Consider the following 27,611-nt stretch of genomic DNA (forward strand, 5'->3'; position numbering starts at 1 on the left):
GGGTTAAGTGACTTGCCCAAGATCATATAGCTAGATTTGAGACTAGATTTGAACTCAGGTGTTCCTGATTCCAGGTCTGGTGCTCTATTCACTGAGCCACCTAGCTGCCCAAATATTATATTATTTGCCAACAAGGAGGTAAGTATTATAGTTGAATTTTGCTTTAGATACCCAAGGTGGAAATCTCTGAAGTTAGTATTCCTTTCCTCCATTTTATCTTTTTAACTTCCTAGAGTTCATTATCTACCCTCTTCCCTAAGGTTCTAGTCTTCAGTATTTATTCAAGATTTTTTTTCTTATCTAATGAATAAAGAAAAACAAAAATGAGAACCTAACACCCCACTTTTATGCACATGAATTATGCCTATCGCTTTAGGCTGTACAATAAGAAGGTCACTCCAAACCTAGAAAACAGAGAACTACTTCACTCTACAAGTGATTGGGAAGGGAGGGTAAGTGGTGATGAATATTCATTTGGGAATGAGCTTTGTTTTAAAGGAACAATTTAACAAAAAATTGGAAAATACACTTGCATGAAACAAATGTGCTTAATGTAGATTCTCTCTCCTTTTCACTAGAATGCCTCGTTCCTGGACAGACCAGATGCTGACTTGCCTCTGTGCTTTGAGCAAACTGTTCTGGTCTGGATACCTCTGGGCTTCCTTTGGCTTTTGGCTCCTAGGCATTTGTACTGCATATATAAATCCAGAACCAACAAGTCATCGTTAACCCATCTTTACCTTACAAAGCAGGTATGATGTCTTCACTATTTCCCTACCTTCTGTCCTGGGTCCATAGCAAAGAAGTTCAAGTAGGAAAATAAGGAAGCAACCAAACTGCCCTCTCTTCTTTATCCCTTTACTCTGGTTTCTGTAATATCCCCACATGATCCTATATCTGGAGCTGAAAGGGACTTTAGAGGACATTTAATCCAACTCCCTCATTTTATATCTAAGTCAAGACCCAGCAGACCCTTGAGCTCATTTACTTCATGTTGCATACTGACATGGGCCTTTACCCATACTATCTGTTGACATAACCTTGAATCTGTTAATGGGGGAGATTTCATGTTCTTACACTCTGGTTCAACCTGACATCATTTACAATTAGAAATGGTTGATCAAGGAAGCAATGAAGAAAAACTTTTTTTTTTTTTTTTAAGAGAGAAATAGGCTCATTTGAGCACTTCTGATGAATGAAACTTATGTGATTTTATTAGCATGGGAGATGATGGGGTGGGATGAGGGGGGTCCATATTTCAAACCTATTTGTATTCTGTAAAGCATTGTTTCTTTTTTATTTTTAAAAAAAATTATAGCTTTTTTATTGATAGAACATATACATGGGTGATTTTTTACAACACTGTCCCTTGCAATCACTTCTGTTCCAACTTTTGCCTTCCTTCCCTCCACCCCCTCCCCTAGATGGCAGGCAGTTAAAGCAATGTTTCTTAAACTGTCTCTATTTGTGATGCCTTTTTGCCTGAGAAATTTTCACATGATCCCAGACTTATAGGTATGTAAAATAGATATACATATCAAATATTTACTGATAATAAATCACCATTTTGTGACCACCACATTCAGTTATAAGATCTCATGTGAGGTCATGACCCATAGTTTAAGAAGCAGGACTCCAAAGTACACTTCCGAACCTCCCACAAAATAATAACTGACATTTCTGTTAGGCGTGGAAGTTTACAAAGTGCAATCTTAGTTGATCCTCAGAATAGCCTTATTATGTAGGCACTATAGGAGCCTTAGAGTTCAAGGTTTATATTGAAGGCCTATTGTACGACCTGTGTTATAGAAGAGGAAAGAAAAACTTGACTTGGCCAGAGTCATACAGTTATTAAATACATGAGGTGAAATTTGAATGCAGATCCAATTCTTATTTACTACGTATGTGATTATACCAGTCTAGATTATGGATTTCCATAATAATGATGTTTTATGAAACAATATTTTTTTTAAATGTCACTAGGCAGTTCTTTAAAACAACATGTCTGTCTTTCTAACCAAAGATTAATTCACTCCCATACTACATAATTTTTTAAAGAAGAGGTACTTCACTCTTCCAAAGTCTTGTTAGTAGAAAGTAGGTCCTGATAGTAAAGCACTTTAGAGGACCTGGCAGGGTTGGGGTGATAGATATTTCTTTCTCTCCTCCCTACTGTGAATATCAACTGAATAAAGGGAGTAAGTTTTTATATCTTCAATTATCTTGGAGACTTACCAAATAAGATTGTGAGTGGTAGTGATATTTATTAGTTAGGGGTCCCCTGATTCAAAGGCTTGACCATCATTCCTTTGTAATCCATATGGCCATAGTCTTCTTTCTCATTCCATGACTCATGAAACATTTTCTTGCCTATATAGGGATCAAAACTGATTTCATCATGTCGAACTGGATTCTTATGTTTTAAGATCAACACACCTTCCAACAATATACTATTATATATAAGCTTCAAAAAGATCTGACAGGCTGGAATATTGGGATAAATCTAATAAGAAGAGATTTGATAGGGATAAATATAGTTTTTTGTTTTTGTTTTTTGCTGAGGCAATTGGGGTTAAGTGACTTTCCCAAGGCAGTGTGAAATATTAAATGTCTGAGATCAGATTTGAGCTCAGGTCCTCTGACTTCAGGGCTGGTGCTCTATCCACTGTGCCACCTAGTTGCCCCTAAAGTCTTTTACTTGAGTTCAAAAAAGTTTATTTCCCAAATACAAGGTGATGGAGACATGGCTAAGCAGCAGTTCACTTGGGAATACTTGGAACTTTTAATGAATTATTAACCAAATATGGATGTCAGACAAGAAAGCAAATGCAGTCTTAGAGTCCACTAAAAGAGAGATATTTTCTAGTTGTAGAAAGGTGATTAACTCCTTGTACTCTGCCCTCATCAGAACACTTCTGAGGTGATTCACCTGAGGCATTCAGGCTTAAGGATAAATGATACCTGGTTAAGTTTATTTCAGAGGAGTTTAGAGAGGATGGTCTCTGAGGTTCCCCCCACCTGAGTGATTCTATGATCATCCTTGTTTTGTGTGTGTTGGAATATGTCCTCAGGGGGCTTGACAAGCCCATTGCTTTGCTCTGGGAGTTAGACTTTCCATTTCATTGCCATTAGTGGTGGTTGGTGCTGCTGGATAGCACCACCAGCAGACTACCTCCTTCCTTGAGCCATATGGCTATAATTTCATGCCTTATATAGATTGCTTTTCTAAATTTCTCTGATGAAAAATATCTACCTAAATGATCAATATTTTGGTGGTATGGGCCTTCCTAAACTTAAGTTGGCTAGCTACTTTTCAGCTGACAGTTGTATATACTATCACCAGCCCTGTATTTGAAACTTTTATTCCAAGATCACTTCTAAGTCACAATGAAGCATTAGAAGAAGAAAAACTTATCATGGAATTAATAGTAACAAAACTAAACTGTAATTGATTTTAAAAATTTATGCAAGCATCAACCTTAAAAATAAAGGAAAAGGAGATACAAACTGAAGAGAAGAAATATACTATCTTTTCTAAATAAGTGGAAACTACTCAACTTTAACTTAGTTTCATTATTAGCTACAGCTCAGTCATCAAAAATTAACCACATAGTTGATTTAATAATTAAATAGTTGATGTTAAATAAATAATTAAAGGTTAATTAGATACTTAAATATTAAACATGAATGGCATTTAATATTGGATACTTAATTTAGCTATTACATGCATATTGCTGTGGTATTTTAAGACTTACACAGTACTTGTTTTATAATAGTCCTGTAAGATGTTATGTATTATTGTTATAAGTGAAGAAAAACAAGATCCTTAGAAGTTAAGCATTTTGCTTATGGTTAAATAGCCATTAAGTGTCTTATGTGGGTTCAAACTTAGGGTTTATAACTTCAGGTTCATAACCTCTTCCACCTATGTGAACTTAGCAGGTGAACTCTACCTTTTTCCTGTCTTTATCTCCCACAATAAGTTGTCTGAGATAGCTCACTCTCTAGGGGAAATGGAAGTGTCCTGAAGCATCTACAGAAGATGTTATGATCAGAAAGCAAAAAGCCATAAAACCCTAGAGGAATCTCTTTGTGTGCTCAAGTATGGCTGAAAATCTAGAACTCAGACAATCTAGAACATAGATACTAATGGACAGAGCCTATGACTCTTTTTCTTTCTTAGGGGAGATGGCAGCAATTTGATCAATTTATTAACAAGACCAACAAGTTATTAAAAAGGATGGTCATTTGACTATTTCTTTTAAACCAAAGACAAAAATGGAAAAATGGATGACTTGACAAAAATCAAAGGGGGCAATCCCCTTTCATAACACTGACAAAATCAAAAAGGGAGTCCCCTTTGATAAATAAACCTTACAGCCAAAAGATGCAAAAGAAAAAGTAGATGTATTCCTTCATCTAAATACATCTGATGCAGTCCTATGGCTCTAGTCTATTCTTCTCTAGCTAGGTCACTTGTAGAAATATCCTACTAATTGATTTCAGAACAAACTTCCAATTTACTTTGCCAATAAACAAGTAAGATAATAAAATTTAGCTCAAATCTCATGGAATCTTTTATTAGACCAGGGAATTCGCAATTTTATCTATCACCAATATCCATCCCTTATATTTACACACAGAAATCAGAAGCCAATATTATAAGATGTATTCCAATACAAAACCAAATTCATCTAAAGTTGCTAGATTTATCTAAAGTTAGCAAAAGTTTCTGGGATGGATACATAACTTCTAGTTCTGTTCAAATGAACAGACTCCTTAACAAAATAATTTGCATCTCCTACAAGCTATCTATTCTTTCCTTAACACAAAATAAATAGTTCTCATGATAGCTAATAGAATATTCTAGTTTCACAAACTTTATACATAATAATTTGCCTAATTATCCCCATAGCATTGAAAAATTAAAGGATCTTTAATTTAACCAGCAATAAGTAGCTGGTATACCTTTATCTTACAATATACACATTAAGTCAGATGTGTTCCTTAAATTAACTTATAAGATTTAATATGGTTTTCCAACTGTTATCCAACATGATTATAGAAATTTGTCAAAACAGAATAGGGACATAAGGGAAAGCATTCCCTTATTTTGATGTCAATTCCAGGCAAAAATTATAGATATGGCCAAGCATGAACCAGATATAATAGTTTCCATTCAAGAAGGTGTCATGTTGGAAAAATTGGTCAGGAGAATCCTTACTCAGCTCATGCCAATAGTTATTTTCCATGGGCTTTTTTCCCATCATCCAATTAATAAGTATGGCAGATTAACTACAGCCAGGAATCCTAACCACAATGTCAATGCATCTAGTCTCCCATTAGACCCACTGATCTAATGCTAAACATAGGTACATTTGAACTTTCAATGGAACAAGCAGGGACTCTTGAATAAGAAATCCCTGACAACTCTTACAATCACAAATAGTGGGATCTGGGACAAATCATTCCCTGGATCTGAATTTACTCCTCTGAAAAAAGAGAGGTTTGGATTAGATGCCCTCTGATATACTGATATGGTAATAGGCTTCCTATACTGCTACCATGGGGAGCTGTCCATTCAATCGGACTCATTCATAAAATCATAGATTTAGAGGCGAGGGAATAGAGACCCAGACAAGTTGTGATTTGGTGGGAAGTGCTAGCTCTCACAGACTGGGATTTATAGCCAGGTGGAAATGCCCATTTGATTGCACTAGGCAATCTGTTTCCAATTATACATTTCCTTGATAAAAACATTTTTGCATGCAAATTAATAGAGATAATATGTTGCTGGTACTCATAACATCTCTCAAACTCCCTGAAAACAAAGACCAAATACACACACACACACACACACACACACACACACACACACACACACACACAAAACCTGAATACAGTCTCCCAAAGAATTATAAAACAAAACTGCCCAGAGCCAAAATACAAGAAAGAATTCATTGGTCAGCTCCTGAAAATATATCTTCCCCTAAAGTCAACATGATAATTAGCCCAAAGACTATTAGAGAGAAGATATGAGCCCTATATGCATCTCCTCTGGACTTAATCAACAACTAAGAATTCCATAAGGAATCTTTCTATGTGACCTCTGGACAGCATTTTCTTCATATCTGAACACCTTTGACTTATATGCCTCTCCCCATTTTATGCTTCCCTTGATAATGATACTAAGAAAATCACTTGAACAACGTTTTCTTTTTGCTTTCATCTATCAAAGAATTTTGTGTGACCCCAATTTTCCCTGTTTAATAAATGCCACAAAAGACTGCTGCTTCCTTCACAAATTTTCATCAAGGATATTCTTGATATGTGAGCAAAAATCATAATCATTTCATAGAGATGGAAAAATAAACATCTAAGTTGGGGATTACTGGTTATCATAGATTAAAAACAAAAAAAAGAACCTCAGAGGATTAATTTTACAGATGAGAACACTGAAGTCCGGCAAAGTTAAGTGACTTGCCCAATTTTATACAGGTAGTAAGCAGTAGAGTCAAAATTTGAACCAAAGCCTCTGCCTCCAAATTCACAACTTTTTCTCCTGCAGTTGTCATTTTGGGGAGCAAGGAAGGGGTAATACTGTCCATTCTTTTAGAATCATCACTCTTTGAAATTATCTTAAAATTACTTTAAACTAGATATTCCTAATTGACTTCAGAAATATGTGTCTTTACATATGAATTTCTGTGTACATTTGATTATGTCTAGTGACTTTTTCTGGGACAGCTAGATGTTGCAGTGAATAGAGCACTAGATGTAGAGTCAGAAAGATCTGACTTGAAATTTGACCTCAAATACATATAAATCTGAAAAAAAAATCATTTAATCTCTATTTGCTTCGATTCCTCATCTGTTAAATGGAGATGCACTGAAGAAGGCAAACCACTCCACTATCTTTGCCAAAAAAGTCCAATGGACAAAATTCATGGGTCATGTAGAGTTGCACATGACTGAACAATAATAATGATTTTTCCTAAAATCTTTTAAAGTGCTATTTTTATTTCCTCAAATAGCACATTGTTTACTGAACTGTATAAGTCTAAACATGATAGTTAATCCAGGATAGTGAAAATAGCTGAAGAAATAATTGGCAAATCTATTTCTTACTTTCTTTCTCTTTTTTCTTTTCATCTATTTGTCCTTCAGTTTTATTTGCAAGTATTCTTGGGATAATCTGAGTCTCATATCAAGGTCTCATACCAATTTTTTGGTTCAAATTTTGACTCTACTGCTTACTACCTGTATAAAATTGGGCAAGTCACTTAACTTTGCCGGACTTCAGTGTTCTCATCTGTAAAATTAATCCTCTGAGGTTCTTTTTTTGTTTTTAGTCTATGATAACCAGTAATCCCCAACTTAGATGTTTACTTTTCCATCTCTATAAAATGATTATGATTTTTGCACACATATCAAGCTTCATTGCTTTTCATTGTTTTGTGAAGTGATACTACTGCTAGTGATTTTAGCTACCACCCTCAGATTAAGGTTTTGCAAAAGAGTTTATCTTCTGAATTAGTGTTTTCCTTGGATGCCATATATATTTGGTGAAAATATTAAATGTTTAATGTTTGACATGTCTTTGTATTCTTTTGTCTTCCTTACTTTTTGTCTCATTTAGACTATATATATATATTTAAAATAGTGATAATCAGAACCAATATCATTACCTTTATCTATTTCTCCTTTTTCAAGTCAATTGCTTTTTCAAGTAGGTCAGATTAAAGCTATTGTAAGTGCATGAAGCCCTCTTCTCATCTTTAGCCTTCTAATTTGATGTTGATTTTAATCTTAGCTAGAAGGAAATGTCTAGTCTAACACCCTGATCTTAACATATGAGGAAACTGAGGTCTAGAAATGTTGCTTGATTTGTCATCTGACTATGAAAACACAGATTTGTGCTCTGTCTTATATAACAAATATCAATGGTATTATCACAACTAGTAGAAATAATAGCGCATAGCATTTTATGTTTATGTTTTTTGTTCAAAACTCTTTTCTTATAGTCAATAACTTGGGCAAGCATTATTATTTTTATTATAGATGAGAAATCTGAAGCTTGTGGAAATGAAGGATCTTTCATTACTTATAAATGGCAAAACAGAGATTCAAGCAGGTGATTCATTTGTTATGTAGATACTCTCTTATTTGACATGCTGCAAATCACAAATACTTTTTTTTTATTAGAAATAGTTCAGAAAGAAACATTCTCAAATAGGCTAATTTATAAGTGTGAATGTGTGAGAGAGAGACAAAGAAAGGGGGTGGGAGGGAGGGAGGGAATAACTTGGAGTCAGAGGAACTAGGTTTAAACTCTGCCTCTGATGTTAATTAGAGTGACCTAGATCAAGCCACTTAGCAAAGTGCTTGGAAATAAATGTTTTTCATTTGCTAAGGTCTGAGGGTGAAAATATAACTCAGAGATAGTTTCTGTCCTAAAGGAGTTTTCATTCTAATGAGGTAGAGAACAACACAGGTAGGGAACTGAGCTAAAGGAGGACTTAATTTCCACAAATCTGTTTGCTTATAAAATGAGAGGATTGAGTGAGATCGCCTCTAAGATCCCTTTTATCTCTAAATCTTTGATCCTTGTGACTTATGACCTTAAATGACTTTGTGTAAATTGGTTTTAATTGACCCAGGTCCAATACTTTTAGGTTATAATCCATTAATACTCAGAAAAGAAAGTTCAGGAGTTTTGAAAGATACAATCTTGAAAAAAATTGTCTGCAACAGTTAAATTGATAGACAGCCTTGGTCACTTCAAAATAAGGCTTGTCAATAAGGGAAATTTCTGAGGAATATCTCCCTTACCCAGGGTGAGGAGGACAATAAGTAAAAAAAAATAATTGAGGCCCCATCATGAAAACAGATAATGGAAAGCCTATTGGATTTCCTTACTCAGTCTAATTAATTCATCAGTTATTTGCTAAGCACCCATTATGTGCATAATACTATGATAGGTGAGGAAATAACTGGTCTCAGAGAGTGGGGTAGGATTGAAATGATAATTAAAGTCTATATGACCAAAGGTTAGGGTTTCAATCCTACCCCACTCTCTGGAACCAGTTATTTCCTCACAAAGGTTAACAAAACTCTAAGTAACATCTCTAAGAAGTCAAAGTTTCCAATCAATTTAACTTTTGCAAATAATTTTTAAAATTTGATTCTTTTTAAAGATTTAAGTCCCTGGGGCATCTCTAGTTTAAAGCACTTGTGGGTAGTACCCCTTTCTAAAGGTTTTAACTATAGCTCATGAAACTTTATTTTTATTTTTTCCAATTCTTTGGTAGATGTTAGTTCAAAATAAAATTTAATCAAATAGCACAGCAAATAAAATGACTAAGCCTCCAATGCCACAGGACGTATACTTTCCTACCTGTTACCAACCCCCTAGAAGAAGAGGACACACAGAAAGAACATATTTGACTATAGAATGTATTGTCATAAGGAATAAGGATGACCAGGGAACATTTTAGGAATCTATGGGCGAGGGCACATGCATGGCTTGTAGAGCTGCTCATGTTTCCTAGTGATTGTGTCATGTTGTTCTTTGCCAGACACATATCTCTGGTCTCTGTTGGACATTATATTGACTTTTTGAGGGGATCTTTCTTGGTCTCAGAGGTATTTGGGCTTCTCTATGCTACCAGCTTCTAGGTTTCATGTCTTCAAAATCACATACTCTCTATATTGACTCCTTGTTAAGAGGTAGCTACTAGGAAGCCACTTCCTGATAAAGGGAGACTGATAGCTCTTTAGTCATAGGTTATGAGGCACAACACATAATCAATTTAACAAAGTCCAGGGAAAATGCCCTAAAGACATAATTAAGCCCATTTTTGGTCCTCCAATTCTAAACCCAAAACTCTTTCTACTGTATCATACTGTCTCTTTCTATTGTGCCAGTGAGCTATTTATATGTGTTTGGTAGACTAGAGACATCCAGAACCTCAGAGGTCTTTTTTTTTTTGAAACCATCCTCCTGTGTGGTACAGCAAGTCCTAACTTAAAATGACTACTCAGAAATATCTCTTTTTTACTTCTTTTTTTTTATTATAGCTTTTTATTTACAAAACATACACATGGGTAATTTTTCAACATTGACCCTTGCAAAACCTTCTGTTCCAACTTTTCCCCTCCTTCCCCCAACTCCTTCCCCTAGATGGCAGACAATCCCATCCATGTTAAATATGTTAAAGTATATGTTAAATACAATATATGTGTACATATTTATACAGTTATCTTGCTGCACAAGAAAAACAGGATCTAGAAGAAAGAAAAAAGCCTGAGAGGGAAAACAAAAATGCAAGCAAACAATAACAGAAAGAGCTGAAATGCTATGTTGTGGTCCACCCTCATTTCCCATAGTTCTCTCCCTGGGTGTAGCTGATTCTCTTTATCACTGAATAATTGGAACTTGTTTGAATTATCTTGTTGTTGAAGAGAGTCATGTCTCTCAGAATTGATTATCGTATAGTCTTGTTGTTGCTGTGAATAATGATCTCCTGGTTCTGCTCATTTCACTCAGCCTCAGTTCATGTAAGTCTCTCCAGGCCTCTCTGAAATCATCCTGCTGGTCATTTCTTACAGAACAATAATATTCCATAACATTTGTATACCATAATTTATTCAACCATTCTCCAATTGATGGGCATTCATTCATTTTCCAGTTCTTCACTACTACAAAAATACCACAAACATTTTTGCACATGTGGATCCCTTTCACTTCTTTAAGATCTCTTTGGGATATAAGCCCAGTAGAAACACTGCTGGATCAAAGGGTATGCACAGTTTGATAACTTTTTGAGCGTAGTTCCAAATTGCTCTCCAGAATGGTTGGATTTGTTCACAACTCCACCAACAATGTATCAGTGTCCCAGTTTTCCCACATCCCCTCCAACATTCATTATTATCGTTTCCTGTCATCTTAGCCAATCTGAGAGGTGTGTAGTGATATTTCAGAGTTGTCTTAATTTGCATTTCTCAGAGATATCTCAAAGTGAAGAACAGAAGTTTTATTAGAATCTCAGGAGAAGTGGACAGTCCACTCACTGCATATCTCCAGAGAGTGAAGGCTGTGGTCCCAGAAATTAAGGGCAATTATATAGTCAAAACTCACAAGAATCCATAACTCCCCTCTCCCTTTATCTGGTTAATTTTCACTGCCTGCTTAGATGGAAATTCTAGCCAAGCCAATATAGTTGGCTTATTGCAGATATGTTTACCTAAATTTATAAACCTTCACAAGGTTTACAAATGCTTGCAGATGTGTCTGCCTAAATTTATGGGTTTATGTTGGTCAGCCTTACAAGGTTTACAAATGCTTACTTGAGTTAGTATGAGCATCCTATTATAAGGTTTGTACAAAGAATTTCATTTTCCAAACTCATCAGATCTTCATAGACCACATTTAGGTTATAGGGGCAGCTAGGTGGTGCAGTGGATAAAGCACCAGCTCTGAAGTCAAGAGGACCTGAGTTCAAATTTGATCTCAGACACTTAACACTTCTTAGGCTGTGTGACCCTGGGTAAGTCACTTAACCTCAATTGCTTCAGGGGAAAAAATTTTAGGTTATAGATTTAATATACTTTAGTTAATAATTTTATGAGAAATGATACAATCCTTCACAATAAGGAAATTTATTTAGAAGTAAGTAATCCATTAAGTTAGAATAACCAAGGATACTTAATTAACAGGTTTCCTCAATCAACAAATAGAGATAGCTAGTTTGGAGACTTTTTGAATATCTCCAGGCCATTAAATAATTAGTCATGTTTTTCTCTAAGCAGTTGAGTAAAGGTCCAGGAGGTTATCTCAGGTATTTCTGCTAGAAGAGCAAGTCTTTTGCTCTTCTTCCCAGAGCCTTAATGATTAACAGACCCTTGGAGTCTTGAATTTCCCATTATTCTATGAATTATTATTCTAAGAATTATTCTAAGAAGTCCTCAGTTTCCTGTTTCACTCACCCCATTCCCCTCTATTTTCCTTAGATCCTTCCAAACATATCTCCTGTATTGTCCTGAGATGTCATGGGCCTCAGAACATATCATTCTGCATCAAGTTTTGTTCCTGAGGAAGGTGTAATGTTTTCAGGTCAAAGTTTATCTGTTGGCAAGCAGCAGAAATGAACCCCGTAACTCTTACCTCAGGAGAGAGCAATAAAAACAGATTCCATTAGTGAGGATACACAATTGCTGAGGTTTCTTCCTTTTACTTGTTAAATATTGATAGCCAGGGGAGAAAATATTTTCTCATAGGAGACTTGGTATCTTGAGTAACAGAAATAGTGGATTTTTGGAACTTAAGAACAGGAATTTACATTTAGTTTTCTTAAAACTTTGTCAGGCACATTTCTACATTTCATCCAAATATTTTGGATCCCTATCTCTCCCACTTCCTCTAGAACTTGGCATCATAAATTCAATTGCAAAAACATTTGTTAGACCCTTATTACATGCAAGACATGGTGTCAGGGGCTGGGATTATAAAGACAAAATTCTCGAAAAGGGCACTTGCCCTTAATGAGAGGCAGCATGAATTGAATATTTCAGAAAAGTTGACCTTTTAAGCTGGAGTTCTGATGCATACTATTTGTATGAGCATGGGCAAGTTACTTCCTGGACCTCAGTTTCTTTATTTGTAAAATGAAGGTACTGAAAAAAATAAATGACTTCTGAGATTACTTCCAGTTCTAAACCTATGATCCCTTGATTCTGTGGTTACTAAAAAGATATCAAGATAAGAAATGCAAAATAGTTTGAAGAGGAAAAGAGTATTGGTGACTAAGGTATCTTGAAAGGGTCATAATGAAGATATTGCTGAAAATGAGCCAGATTGGCTAAGAAGTCAAAGATTCTAAGGTGGAGATGGAGCATACTGGAAGACCAAGACTCAAAGGCAGAAGATAAAATCTGAATTCAGGAAACAATAGGCCAAGTTTGTTGAAACATGAATGCATTTTTATATAGCCTATTTCAGACTGTTTGCTCTCTTGGGAAGGAGGGAGAGAAAAAAGGAGGGAGAAAAATTTGGAGCTCAAAATCTTACAAAGATGAATGTTGAAAACTATCTTTGTAATTGGGGAGGGGAATGGATTAATAATAATAAGCATTAATAACTAAGAATGCTTTTAAAAAAAGAAAGAAAGAAACATAAAGTTTGTGAAGGGGAGCGATGTGAAATGTGCTGGAAAATATATGATAGAACCAGATGGTGAAGGGCTTTAAATGACAAATTGTATTTTATCCTAAAAGCAATAGGGAACCACTAAAAACTCTTGAGGCATTTTATTTTGTCACTGGTTTCGTTCTTGAGTTCCTTATAATCTAGCTTCCACCCTACTGTTCTACTGGTACAGCTCTGTCAAGGATTCTCCTAGTCACCAAATGCAATAGGATTTTTCTCATTCCTCATGATCCTTTCTGACCCATCTGCTGCATTTGACACTTCTGCCCTTTCTTTCTTCTTGAAACTCTCTTATTCTTCCTCTCTCTTTTTCTCCTCCCTCTCTTTCCTTCTCTCACCCTTTCTCTTCTTTTCTTCCTTTCTCCTCCTCTCCCTCTTTGCTTCCTCCTTTCACTCTCTCCTTATTCCCCCTCTCCTTCTTTCTTTTTTACTCTCCCTCTCTTTCTCCTCCTTTCTCTCTTTCTGTCTCTCTCTGCTTATACCATACTTTTTTACTTCCCCTCATATCCCTTCAGCCAGTCTTGTTCAATAAACTTTGATAGTTATTTGTTTTTATTTTTTTAACTGTTGATTTTCATTAGTGCTTAATTATTATAAAGATAATAATCTCTGAAATATGTCTAATGTAGGAAATGGAGGAATTAATGCAGGGAATGTATCAGTTACATGTCCATTCATAAGTCAGTGATCTGTTTTATCAGCACTTTCAGCTAGGGTTTTGTCAGTCAGTCTCTAGGATGTTACCTCTTTCTGTCTTCTGGGACTGCCCTCAGTCCTGGGGCAAGAGCACAGGATTGGCTAGAGTTGGGATGACAATGGAACCTTAACACCTTGACCTTTTTTCAAACTCCTAATAGTTATCTTACTAAATATCCTATTGGAACCAACATATATCATTTGTAAATCTTTTGTCTTATAGAAATTAGTTCCATAGGAACTCAATAGGTCACAGATTCACTAGAGGACATTAGTCCAGGGCTTAAACTTAAACTTTTTCTAATCATGACTCTTTTTGCCTGTGAAATTTTTATGTGACCCTGGGTGTATAGGTATATAGGTATACAAATCAAGCAATTACTAATCATAAATCATAATTTCATGACCCCGAAATTCAGTTATGTGACCCCATATGGGGTAATAACTCACGTTTAAGAAGTTTTGTTCTAGACCAGGGGTTCTTAATCTTTTGGATATGATGGGTTCTTTAGCAGTATGGTGAAGCCTAATGGACTTCTGCTCAGAATGTCTTTAAATCAAATGTAAATTTAAATATACATATACAATAAAAACTAAAATATGCATAAAATAAAATTAAGAGTGACAAAGGAAATTGCTGAGAGTGAAATACTGTCATAATTTTTTTTTCAAATTCACAGTTCTGAGGTTAAAACCCTCTGATTTAGTCTCATCTCCTGGATTTATATTTGAGAATGACCTCCTAACTAGCTTTTTTTCTCTTCCCAGGTGCTTGTTGTGCTACTTCTAATTACATCCATCATAGAGCTGGCCCTCACCATTGTTGAAAGCCAGGAACAGCCCACTCCACCCCCTGTTCAGTACACTAATCCGTGTCTCTTCATAGTTACCTGGGTAAGAAGCATCACCAGCCTCTGAGCCTGAAATTTATTCTCATACGATGAAATGAGAACAATTCAAGAGTCATTGTATCATAGTATCTTTTAAAACAGAAAGGGACATTTAATATTTTACTCGAGGAGAACAGCTAAATGGTGCAGTAATTGGAGCACAGTCCCTGGAGTCAGGAGAACCTGGGTTCAAATGTGGCCTCAGACACTTAACAGGTACTACTAGCTGTGTGACCCTGGGCAAGTGACTTAACTCCAATTATCTTGTCAAAACAATAACAAAGAAAGAAAGAAAAAAAAGTTAATGAATAAAAGAAATATTTTAGTCCAGTCTCTTCATTATCTGGATGAGGAACTGAGTCAAACAAAGACTTTGTGACTGGCAGAGCTAAGATTAGAACTCAGGTCTCCTAATACCCATTCCAATGAACTTTCCACCAATTCCTTCCAATCTGAATATTGCCTCTAAAGAAGTGCTGTACAATAGGAGGAAATAGATTATAAAAGGATAAGACTGGAGAATGCCTAATTTTAGCTTTCTGGTAGGCATCAATTGTGGAGTCATCTCCTGAAGTGAAATGATAGCTTTAAGAATTTAGATAATGAAATTATATAATGTAAATTTGAACCTCTTATTTTATATAACTCAATAAACATTTATTAAGTAGACAAATGTTCTAGGTTCCAGGACCATTACAACAGTTAGTGAAGAAATGGCCTCTGCCTTGACAGGGAATGAAGATAATGTAATTATTGTGATAAGGTACCAAACCGAGCTTTCTTTGAATGTCCTCCCCAAAGGGACAGATGAGGAAACTAAGCCTCAGAGTAGCTAAATGCTCCAGATGATAGTTAGTGGCAAAGCCAGGACTGGAACCAATCTCTCCTTTCTCCCAAACTTTCTGCTCCTTCCTAGAGTGTGAATGGCTTTTCTTGTATCCTCCCACCTAAGTACTGAGAGTGAAATGTGAGTATCTTGATTTAAGCAGAGAGAGAAATTCAACTGATACGAATATATATACGAATATAAAAATAATCACCCCCTAGGAAGTCAGAGGTCATACTCAGGTAGAAAGCTGTCTAGTATTATTTGTATAAACCTTCCCAAAAGGGATTGTGGAGAAACCATCATAGTTACATTCTTCTTTCTACCTTGAAGTATCTAAGTACAAAAATAGGTGAAAGAGATGAAGCTGCTAGCTTCTCTGATTCTTCGATTTGCTTTGACTAATATTAATAAGAATATAGGCACAGAGATCTTGCCTTTTTTTGTCTTTAATTGCACTATTATAGATTCATTTTGTTGGGTTTAGAAATCTTTTTCTTTTTACTCCTACAGTTCCCCTGTTCCAATACAATAATCATTGTTATTAATTTTAGTTCACTGCTAGCTGATAACTAGTTGGGTGACTGGAGGATTGCTTCCTGGGATCTGGGGATGGGGAAGAGGGAGACTGATAGGGGAAAGGAAGATAAACATTTCTGGCTACTGTTTTTCCTTGGGTTTCTTTCCCCATCTCCATCATTAATTCTATCATTCTATTAGTGAACAATATTCTTACAAAGCATGATTTTTTTTTCTTTAGGTCCTGGTTTTGGTAATCCATCACTGCAAGAGATGGTGTATAAAGCAGGACTCTTGGGTACTGACTATGTTCTGGATTTTCTCTCTGATCTGTGGAGTTTTCCAGTTCCAGACTTTTATCCGGATCCTCTTAAAGGTTAGAGAAGGGACAGGTTAATTGTACACTATTCCAAAGTCCGATTCTTTTTGTACAGCAAAATAACTGTATGGACATGTATACATATATTGTATGTAACTTATACTTTAACATATTTTACATGTATTGGTCAACCTGCCATCTGGGGGTGGGGGTAGGGGGAAGGAGAGGAAAAATTGGAACAAAAGGTTTTGCAATTATCAATGCTGAAAGTTACCCATATCTTGTAAATAGAGAGCTATAATAATAATAATTTTTAAAAAGGTTAGTGAAGGGAGAGAGGAAAAGGGGGGAGGTAAAAGAAGAGGAAGACAAAAATCCCTTAAGTTTAAGGAAATTGGGTTCCAACTGGAGTTGTGATCATGGGACTTAATTATTGGTTCTAATCATTGGGAAAATATCTGGTCAATCTAAAATGAGAGTTCTAGTGTATCATGGCGACTTTAGCAATGTCTTTGAAGTCTATAGACCGCTACTCAGAATAATGTTTAGAAGTACATAAAATATGTTGAATTATAGAAAATCAATCATATTAAAATATAATTATCAATATAAGTTTAAAAAAAACCAAGCTGATGGATTCCAGGTTAAGAAGCCTTGGTCTAGAATCAATTTGGAGGCACAATACTCTGGTTTTTTGACATTTATTTTTCTCTTTAGGGAAACAATTCCAATCTTGCTGGATTCTGCCTGTATTTCATCTCCTATGGTATTAAGCTCCTTATTCTGATAGTTTCATCTATTTCGGAGAGGACTCCAGAAAATAAAGCATTGTCAAATGTGAGATTTTGTAATTTTGGCTCCTTACTCATCACACTATCACATAGTTAGTCACCAATTAATATACATTTATAAATTGATTAATATGCTAGGCAGTGAGCTAAGTGTTGGGGTACAAAATCAAAAGTGAAAACAGTCCCTTTCTTCAAAGCTTATATTGTTTTAGTCTTTTGAGAGACGGCAACCCCGGCAGTCCCAAAAAGCCCAGGATAAGATGATAGTATTGACTTGTTGCCTTGAGAAGTATCTCCTATTCTTGAGCCTTAGACATTTCCATAACAGTCAGTTATTTCATAGGAAACTCCTGACAAATCATGTACCAGTTATTAGCATATTGAGATCTTCAGACATGCTCAACAAACACTTTTGATTGGCAGATTTCAAGGCAACAGATTAAACTCAGGGAAATATCTGACTTTTGGGAGAAAGAACTCGTCCTGATGTCAGATTTTCTTGTTGTGTCTATGTCTGATTTTTCTTTTCTTTGTGTCTTGCAGAATCCATCTGCCACGGCCTCATTTTTAAGTTCCATTACCTTTAGCTGGTTTGACAGGTAGGACATACCTTGGCTATGGGTTGGTACTTCAGCTTTGTCTTTTTCCCTTCCCCCTCTCTAGAGGATATGGAAAGTCACATAAGAGTGGGTATGGTGTCAGTTTTTTTTTTTTTATTCCCTTCTCTTTTAGACACAAAACTTGCACTGTTAAGTCCAAGTGTTTTTTATTGATAAATGATGACCTACCAATCTATCTTTAATTTCACTATTATCAATTCATTTCATTGGTTTTAAAAGTTTTTTGACTCCCTGAGTTCCCCTTTCAAATATATCTTAAGAATTATAAAATTGAACAACCATATCAGCCAAGGTCAAAATTGTTCCCGCAAAATACACCATGGCCAATTTCAACATATATTTATTAAGTACTAAGTATCCTGGAAGACAAAAAAGGAGGGGAAAAAGATATGATCTCTGCCTTATAGAGCTTACAGTCTAAGAGCAGACATGTTATTGCTTGGTCGTTTTAGTCAGGTCCAACTCTTCATGATACCATTTGGGGTTTTCTTGGCAAAGATACTAGAATGTCTAGCACATTTGACAAATGAAGAAACTGAGGCAGACAGTTCAGTGACATGCCAGGGTCACATAGCTAGTAGGTGTCTGAGGCCAGATTTGAAGTCACAAAGCCATCCTTTTGACTTCAGGCTCCAAGATCTTTGCACTAAGGTACCACTTAGTTGCATATAGCAGAGGTAATAAATCTCCATGTGGCAAGGGCCACATATAGCATTTAAATAAAAAAAAAACTTTCATACTTCTGAAAAGGGAGAGATCAGTTTCAGCTGGACTTTTCATAAAAGACTTCATAGAGATAGTCTTGATGGATGGATGAACTTCTGTTCTTATTGTTTTTATAATAGTTTGTTTTTTACTTTTCAAAATACATGCAAAGATAGTTTTCAACATTTACCCTCACAAAATTTTAAATTTCATATTTTTCTCCCTTCTTCTCTTTCTCCTCCCTCCCGTAGACAGCAAGCAATCCAATATAGGTTAAACATGTGCAATTCTTCTAAACATATTTCCACATATATCATGCTGTACAAAAAAGATAAAAAAGGGGAAAAAAATGAAAGAAAAAAACAAGCAAGTAAACAACAATAAAAAAAGGCGAAAATACTATGTTGTGATCCCCATTCAGTTCCCATAGTCTCACTTTGGATGCAAATGGTGCTCTCCATCACAAGTCTATTGGAATTGGCCTGAATCACCTTGTTGCTAAAAAGAGTCAGGTGGTTGGATAGACTTTTGATAGTCAGAGGCATGGATAGGGCATTGGACAAGTTGGGAAGACTTGAATTTGATTCCTACCTCAGATCCAAACTCTATAACCTGGATAGGTCAGTTTTCTCATCTGTAGAATGGGGGTAATAATAGCCCCCATCTCACAGGGTATTTTGAGGAGCAAATGAGATCACATATTCAAAGTGCTTTGCAAACCATAAAGTAGATCTTTAAATGCTAGTTATGGTTAGGATGCTTGTGAGGAAGAATGATGCTGGGGAGAGGGAAAGCCATGAGTAAAAAACTAAGAGCAAAAAAGATTAAAAAGCAAGTTCAGAAAATAATGAATAGAGCAGTATGGCTAGGGAGGGACAGGAGATAAAACTGGAAAGGCTGAGCAAGATTTATAGAGATACTTGAATGGCAAGTTAAGAAGTCTAGGAATGATGACTCATTGAACATAGGAGGTGACATAATTCACCTAGTACTCTGCGAAGATTAATTTGATGGCATTTTGTTGTGCAGAAAGGATTAGGAACTGAAAGAGCCCTTAGGCTATACTGCTAAAGCATAAGCGTAGGAAAGACAAGTGGAAACTCTGTTGAATCACCATACTGAGAGGCAGAACCATAAAATGTTATAGAAAGAAACCTAGAAAGCCAGGTTGAAGCCAGGTTGTGAAGAATTTTGTATTTGTACTCAAGTGACGTTAGGGAGATACTGCTGATCACATCTGCACTTAGGGGAAAATCGCTATAATAGCTATTTGGAATGTAGGTTGGAAAATGGAAGGCAGGGAAACCAGGTATTTCAGATGAGAGGGGATAGCGTTTATTTCCTATTATTTCCTGTCTTTGCTGAACTTTCCACCTCTTTTGTAATTTTCCACCTCCATGTCTTTAGCTAGGCTATTCATTCTAGCAAGAATGCCTCTTCCCCTACCAACTTGATAACACATCTCTGGCTACCATAATTCTGTCAGTCCATACTGGCCATCGCTATCAAGCCTTCTATGAAAAAGTCCAGCCAAAAATGATCTTTCCTTTTATGAAACCTGATAGTATTCTGTTTAGATCATGGAACTGCTACATAAAGCCTTGTATTCTGTATGTGTCATCCACAACTAACCTATAAGTGGCAGAGATCATCTTTGTTCATTTTTTTTTTAATGTCAGTGTGCCTAGTAGGTGGCTTTAATAAATATTTGTTGAAGGGGTCGATAGGAGAGATATTATGGAGAGAAAAAAACAAGAAAGATTTAAAGAACAAGGGTTTGGTCAATAAAAATGTATTTTTACAAAAGTAACAACAAAGGAAAGACTCAATAATGTTATATGCTGCAGGGAGATCAAGGAGGGTTGGGGCTTCATTGTGTTGATTTAGTGGTTGCTGGTGACCACTGTGCTTGGTGCTTGGACCATTTTCCGTAGAAAGCTAAGGCAGAAGATGATGAGCAGCTGGTAAGGAAGTGATTGGGGAAAATTAGTCGAAAAAAAAATTAAGGAAACAGAAGGATGGAAGAAGCAGCAGAGTTAAGTGAAAGTTATGTCTTTGCTTATTTGTTTTTGTTTTTGTTTTTTTAAGGTGGGAGAAAAGAGAGAAGGGAAAGGATCTAGTGCGAAAAATGATTTTGGAAGATCCTTTCTGGCTCTGACTCGATAACCTTGTGAACTTTCTTTTGCAGTATCATTGTGAAAGGCTATAAACATCCCTTGACCTTGGAAGATGTCTGGGAGTTGAATGAAGACCAGAAAACTCAAAAACTCTCTAATGAGTTTGCAAAACACATGGAAACAGGAATAAAGAAGGCCAGGAAGGCACTTCAGAAACGGTGTCAGAAGAGAAAATCCCAGGAGAAATCTGAAACCCGGATGAATGGCCCAAACATTAGTCAGAGCCAAGACAACCTTGTGTTGGTAACTTTCTTAGAGCATGGGTGTGTGTGTATGTACATGCAAATGCTGTCCTATCTCAGGTACATGTCAATGTACCTGGTAATAATAGAGAGGATGATGCCCTATATTTTTAAATACTTTACAATTTTTAAAATGATTTTAGACATATTATTTCATTTGACCCTGGCCATGATACCAATGGTATATGGATAAGGTATTATTATTCTCATTGGCAGACGACTGAGACTTGGAGAGATTCAAGTGATTCATTCCAAGGGATACAGCATGAGGCTGAATTAAGGCCAGAAATTAAAAGTTCTAGTGCCTGATTGAGGGCTTTTTAACTGAGAACAATACCAGAAAGTATATAGCTAAGTGCTACATTGTGTGTTCTAAGTCATAACCATTATAGAATGAGATTTACATCTGTAAAATGACAAGGAAATGGCAAACCACTATAGTATTTCTTCCAAGAAAACCCTCAAAAGGGGTCATGAATAATTGCACATGGCTAAAACAACTAAATAAAGAGAAAGGAGAGTCCTCAGAGATGGCTTTGGAAAGGAGATTGGAATTTCAGCGAGCCTTAACTGCCTTAATTTAGTTGTTCTCCATAATTCTGTTCTTGGATCGCTTGACTACATTTAATTTTAGATCTTTGGCTAAAATATCTAGAGGAAAGACTCTGCTACATTCCAGTCCCACATTTTCAACTCCCTACTTAGTAACTTCAGTTGGATGTCCTACTGGCTTCTCAAACTGAAATCATTTTCCTCCCTCAATAACTTCTTCCCCTGGTCTTTCATTTTTCTGTTAACAGCCTTTATGTTCTTCAAGCTTAAAATCTGATAGCCAACTATGGTTCTTCTTTCTTTCTTTTAGTTTTTTTTTTTTTTTTTGCTTTTTAAATTTTTTAAAATAATAGTTTTTTTATTTTCAAAATACGTGCAAAGATAGTTTTCAATATTCACCCTTACAAGACCTTATGTTCCAAATTTTTCTCCCTCTCTCTCTAAACAGTAAGTAATCCAATAAGGTTAAACATGTAATTCTTTTTTTTAATTTCTCTAATTTTTATTTATTTTTTTTAAAATAATAGTTTTTTGGGGCAATTAGGTGGCATCATAGATAGAGCACAAACCCTGAAGTCAGGAGGACTTGAGTTCAAATGTGACCTCAGACACTTAACACTTCCTAGCTGTGTGACCCTGGGCAAGTCACTTAATCCCAATTGCCTCAGCAAAATAAAATAAAATAATAACTTTTTATTTTCAAAATATATGCAGATAGTTTTTAACATTCACCCTTGCAAGACCTTGTGTTCCAAATTTTTTTCCTCTCTAGACAGTAAGTAATCCAATAAGAGGATTAAATGTGTGATTCTTTTTTTTTCATTTCTCTAATTAAAAAAAAATAATAGCTTTTTATTTTCAAAATATATGCAGATAGCTTTCAACATTCACCCTTGCAAGACCTGTGTTCCAATTTTTTTCTCCCTCTCTCCTCCCCTTACCCCCTCCACTAAACAGCAAGTAATCCAATATAGGTAGGTTAAACATGTCCAATACATATTCCCATAATTATCATGCTTGTACAATTCTTCTGAACATATTTTATGTTTCTTATTTCTTCCCCCATTTCCCCATTTGGACACACATGTGTTACTAAATCATGGGAAATATATCTCTGCAGTATCGTCTGCATGATCCTCTCCTTTTCATTTCATTTCCACAAAAGTCTAAGCAAAAAAGGAGTCAAAAGAGAGGTACCTTCAAATCCCAGCTCTAACATTTACTGTATGTTCCTGGATGAATCACTTAACTTCTCTGAGATGTCACAGGGTTGTTGTAAAGATTAAATAAACTAACATAGAATGTCTATTGAAAACCTTAGGGCATTGTACAAAACTGTTGATTAGGAGTATTTCCTCTTCCAATAAACAAGTCTAAGCCATCATTACCTCTTGCCCAAACTATTATAATAGTCCCCCTCCCTGGTCTCCTGGCTGCCAGTTTCTCACTGAATCTCTCCTACACGTCATTATCAGAAGATCTTAATGTAGCACAATGACCATCAGGCTACCTCCCAAGCACAGTTACCCTTAATTCCTGCAGTTCGTTGTCCCACAATCCCTTCCGAGAGGTATTGTAGCATGATACTGTTCAATACTAAGTGATCACCAATTTAAGATTTTAGAATTTAAAGTATAGACAATGAAACAATTAACTTATTGAATTGAAGGATTTTAAGCAAGTAGAAAGAAGAGGGGAAGACAAACTAAGGAGAGGATACAGCATAAGCAAAGGGATAGAGAACAGGAATGAGCATCAGTGAGTTCCAGGAGATGATGAGAAGAATGGGCTAAATGGAGCAGAGTGAAAGATACATCCCATCAGTCATGGCTGTGCAAGGAATAACCATTAATGTATAAGCACTGAGGAAATAATAGTAGACTACCTGAGGGTTGGAGGTGCTGGAGTTCAGAACTGAGAATAGGAAGGAGCAGTGTAGCCATTGCAAGTTGGATCAAGAGCCAAAGCAAGTACCTGGAAAGAGCAGAGAAGATGGGAGAGACAATCTGGGTTAAATATACAGAATTTGAAAAATGGAAAAAATGGGTCCAAAGGCAAGAATGCCTACCCATTAATCCAAATATGAAGAAATCAAGTTCTATGTCATTGTCCCTGACTTTTAAATTTCTTCATATCACATATGAGCCTAAATCTTTACTGCAGAAGACACACATGAGCTTGGGTGGATACTCAAGTCTACTTTGTAACACTGTTGGGCATCTAACTCATGGTTCTTCTATCCTTTCTCAATGACTTATTTTTGCCCTTAGGAAGACATGAAACAGAAAAAAAAGAAGAAAGAGTCAATAACAGGAACCTCTCAAGACTTTGCCAAGTCCTGGCTGATCAAAGCTCTGTTTAACACCTTCCGTGGGGTTTTGGTGAAATCCTTCCTCTACAAGCTGGTTCAAGACTTACTGACATTTCTGAGTCCTCAGCTCCTAAAGTGAGTTGTAGAGCACTGTGCTGCCTTTGTGGGGCCTAGAAGTCTGTTTTATCTAAGCAGAAGCCTGGATTCTATCAGCCCATTGCATTTTTCATTGCAACCTATTGCATATAGTTGTTAAAACAACAACAACAACAACAACAAAGGAGTCCCTTTTCCTTTCTCCACCATCTCCAAGCATTTTTGACATGTAATCCTCTTTCTCTTTTTTCTATTCATGTGGTATCACCCTAGCTCCCGCCTCATTGTCTCTTATCTGATCTAGTGCAATAGCTTCATAGTTTATCTTCCTTTTTCCAATCCATCTTCTGAGCAGTTGCCAAAATAATCTTTTTTTTCCTTTTTTTAAAATAACAATAATCAAAGTAATCTTTCTAAAGCACATCTGATTCTATTATTCCCTTAATCAAGAGCTCTCAATGGCTCCCTATTGCTTTCCTGACAACATACAAGCTGCTTGATTATTTAAAGCCTTTTACAATCTGACTCCAACCTACCTTTCTAAACTTGTTTCACACAAATCTCCATCACACACTCTAATTCTGGACAAATTGAACAATTTGTTATTGCCTGAACTTGATTATTTATTTCTCAAATCCAAACAGCCTATTGGATGTTCCCCAATCTAGTCCTGTTTTTAACCATGTCACCTTAGAACTTCTCTGGATCTGTTTATTCTACAGTGAGATGAGAAGTTTGGTTTAGTTGTTTTCTGACATTTTACAAACCTATTTTTCCTGTAGTCTGTAGAAAGCACTGTCCTAGGGGAGAAACCCTTTTAGTTTCAATTGGAAGTATCTCAACCTTGCTTAATTTTTTTTTATTATAGCTTTTTATTTACAAGATATACGCATGGGTAATTTTTCAGCATTGACAATTGCAAAACCTTTTGTTCCAACTTTTCCCTCCTTCCCCCAACCCCCTCTCCTAGATGGCAGGTTGACCAATACATGTTAAATACTTTAAAGTATACATTAAATACAATATATGTATACATATCCATATGGTTATTTTGTCAAGCTTGCTTATCAAGCCCACAACTGCACTTGGGTAAGGGCAGCTATAATCCATTCAATCTACCCAATTTATACTCAAGACAGGCTCACTCAGAAGAAGAGAGGAGAAGGAAGGCTAAGAAATGGGAAACCTAATCTCATTGCCTTACATCATCCACTCCACTTTTGCTGTTCCCTTTAGGAAATAGATTTAAAGCTGGAAGTGACTTTAAAGATCATTAAATACAACATCCTCACTTTGTGGATGATGAAACTGAGGGGGAGAGAGGACCTAAGGTCATAAAGTCAGTAGGTGGCAGATTTAGAATTTGAAACCAGACCCTTTGGATTACAAATCTGGTGCTCAGTAAAGGCAGGGTGCAGGGTGGGAGGGAAGTGGCTCTCAAGCCAGGAGGCTGATTAGTGCATCAGTAATTCTAATCCCCAGTGATATCAAGTGATGTCATCTACCTGTCTGCAAAAGTGAAGGGTTCATGGTCTTGGAGGTCTGGATGGTGTCACTTACTTGGCTTTTTTCTGGCAGGCTGATGATCTCATTTGCCAATGACTCCTCAAGTTATGTATGGACAGGCTATATATGGTCTTCCCTCTTCTTTGTGGTGGCTCTCATCCAATCCTTCTGCCTTCAGTGGTACTTTCAGTACTGTTTCATCCTGGGCATGGATGTGCGGACAACCCTTATGGATTCCATTTACAGGAAGGTAAGTAGAATCAGAGATCTCTTTCAGAAAATGACTCCATGCTCACAAATAGCTGCTAGGATTGGAGCTATCATAAGAAAACAAAAGAAGATCATTCTGGGGCTATTCTTTTTCGCTATCATTTATGATTGGAGAATTGAAGAAAGTAAGTGGGCTTTTGTCCAAAAGCAAAAATGTAGTTAATTGTATGCTTTGTTAAGTCCAAGGAAGGGAAAATTAGTGGCTTTTTAATTCTGGCATTTGAGACATTCTCTGATTTCATATTATGACCAAGAAATCTGGTGTGTTCTCCCAAATAATGAATTGCTGAACTGAAAAGATCATGAGACAAAGAGATTTGGGGAGAGAAGGGACAATCGAGGTGGATTTAACCTGATGCACATACATGAGAACAAGAGTTTTATACCAACATGATTCAGAGCCCAGAAATGACAAAATGTATCTGATACAATTCACTTGACTTCAAGTATGGACTCTATAGTTCTCTCCCTCTAAAAGTCCTTTATTTGCTGTAAGTGGTCATCATTTCCCATAAGAATAAGAGTGAGAACAATGTTCCTCCATTCATTTTGTTCAATGGGTTTATACCAATAAGGCTCATACTCTAGAAGTAATGAACTATGTTTAAGAGAAAGGCAAATCACTTTATATCAAGTGTGGATTCCATGGTTCTTTCCACTCCAAAAACTCTTCACATGCTAAAAGTAAGCATACTTCCCAGATAGGGAGATGACGAAAAATAACATCTTTTAATCCATTCTCGCTGAAGCCAGGCCAATCATTTCATAAATTCTTTGTTAACTAATTATTTTCTCCTTGCTTTCTTATTTTCCTGAAAAAAGGGCTGCCTTTAAGCCTTTCTCTTCCAGTTCTAAAGTAGTAATAATCTAGGGCAGCAGTTCTCAAAATATGGTCCAAGGAATCTTGAGAGTCTTTGAAACCTTTTCAGAGGGTCTACAAATTCAAAATCAGTTTTTATTTCTATTGTAGTAGATATCTATAAATATAAATGAATGAACAAAATGAATGGAGGAACATTGTTCTCACTCTTATTCTTATGGGAAATGATGACCACTTACAGCAAATAAAGGACTTTTAGAGGGAAAGAACTATAGAGTCCATACTTGAAGTCAAGTGAATTGCTTTTTATCAGATACATTTTGTCATTTCTGGGCTCTGAATCTTGTTGGTATAAAACTCTTGTTCTCATAAGACAAAAACTCTTTGGACAGATCCTCAATATTTTTTAATAGTATAAAAATACTAAGAACAAAAGTTTAGGAAGCCCTGTTGTAGGATACTAATCTAAGCTTTTATATTTAGACATTGACTATCTCTAACAAGTCCCGGAAGCAGTACACTGTTGGAGAAACTGTCAACCTGATGGCTGTGGATGCTCAGCGATTTACAGATGTGACCAATTTTATTCATTTGATATGGTCATGCCCTTTTCAAATTGTATTATCCATTGTCTTCTTGTGGCTGGAGCTAGGACCCTCTATCCTTGCTGGTCTAGGGTTAATGGTACTACTTATCCCCATTAATGCAGTGCTGGCTACCAAAAGCAGGAAAATTCAGGTAAGAATATAAGTAAATATCTTCATTCCTTTAACCCATTGAAAGATAATCTGAAACTTTTCTTTCTTTTTTGTAAATTCTGGAAATGAAAGTTTGGTTTTATAGCCTGGGTGAAGGTAAGATGTGGTAAAGTTTCAGATGAAATGAAGGAAAATGAAGTAAGCAAAACCAGGAAAATAGTATTATTGCACACCAATCAGAAATTCAATTCCATTAGGTACTTAGTACTAAATGGTGAGGGTACAAAAACAAACAAACAAACAAACAAAAAAAAAAACCAGACCCTGCTATAAGAGAATTTATATTTCAGCAGTGGAAACATGTAT

The 27,611-nt window shown here is 36.0% G+C and overlaps 1 protein-coding gene across 1 annotated transcript in view; it reads left to right on the top strand.

Annotated features, from left to right (window-relative positions):
- The first annotated feature begins 353 nt into the window (after positions 1–353).
- The window catches only part of ABCC2 (ATP binding cassette subfamily C member 2), a 70,769-nt gene continuing 43,511 nt past the window's right edge, over positions 354–27,611 (top strand). Inside the window, exons 1-10 of the mRNA XM_051973823.1 lie at positions 354–452; positions 579–752; positions 14,672–14,797; positions 16,380–16,514; positions 17,175–17,294; positions 17,792–17,847; positions 20,762–20,993; positions 23,815–23,990; positions 25,530–25,707; positions 27,031–27,285. Of these exons, the coding sequence (XP_051829783.1) occupies positions 354–452; positions 579–752; positions 14,672–14,797; positions 16,380–16,514; positions 17,175–17,294; positions 17,792–17,847; positions 20,762–20,993; positions 23,815–23,990; positions 25,530–25,707; positions 27,031–27,285 (1,551 nt within the window). The remainder of the gene's footprint in view (positions 453–578; positions 753–14,671; positions 14,798–16,379; positions 16,515–17,174; positions 17,295–17,791; positions 17,848–20,761; positions 20,994–23,814; positions 23,991–25,529; positions 25,708–27,030; positions 27,286–27,611) is intronic.

Source organism: Antechinus flavipes, chromosome 2, assembly GCF_016432865.1.
Source record: "Antechinus flavipes isolate AdamAnt ecotype Samford, QLD, Australia chromosome 2, AdamAnt_v2, whole genome shotgun sequence".
Lineage (NCBI taxonomy): Eukaryota > Metazoa > Chordata > Mammalia > Dasyuromorphia > Dasyuridae > Antechinus > Antechinus flavipes.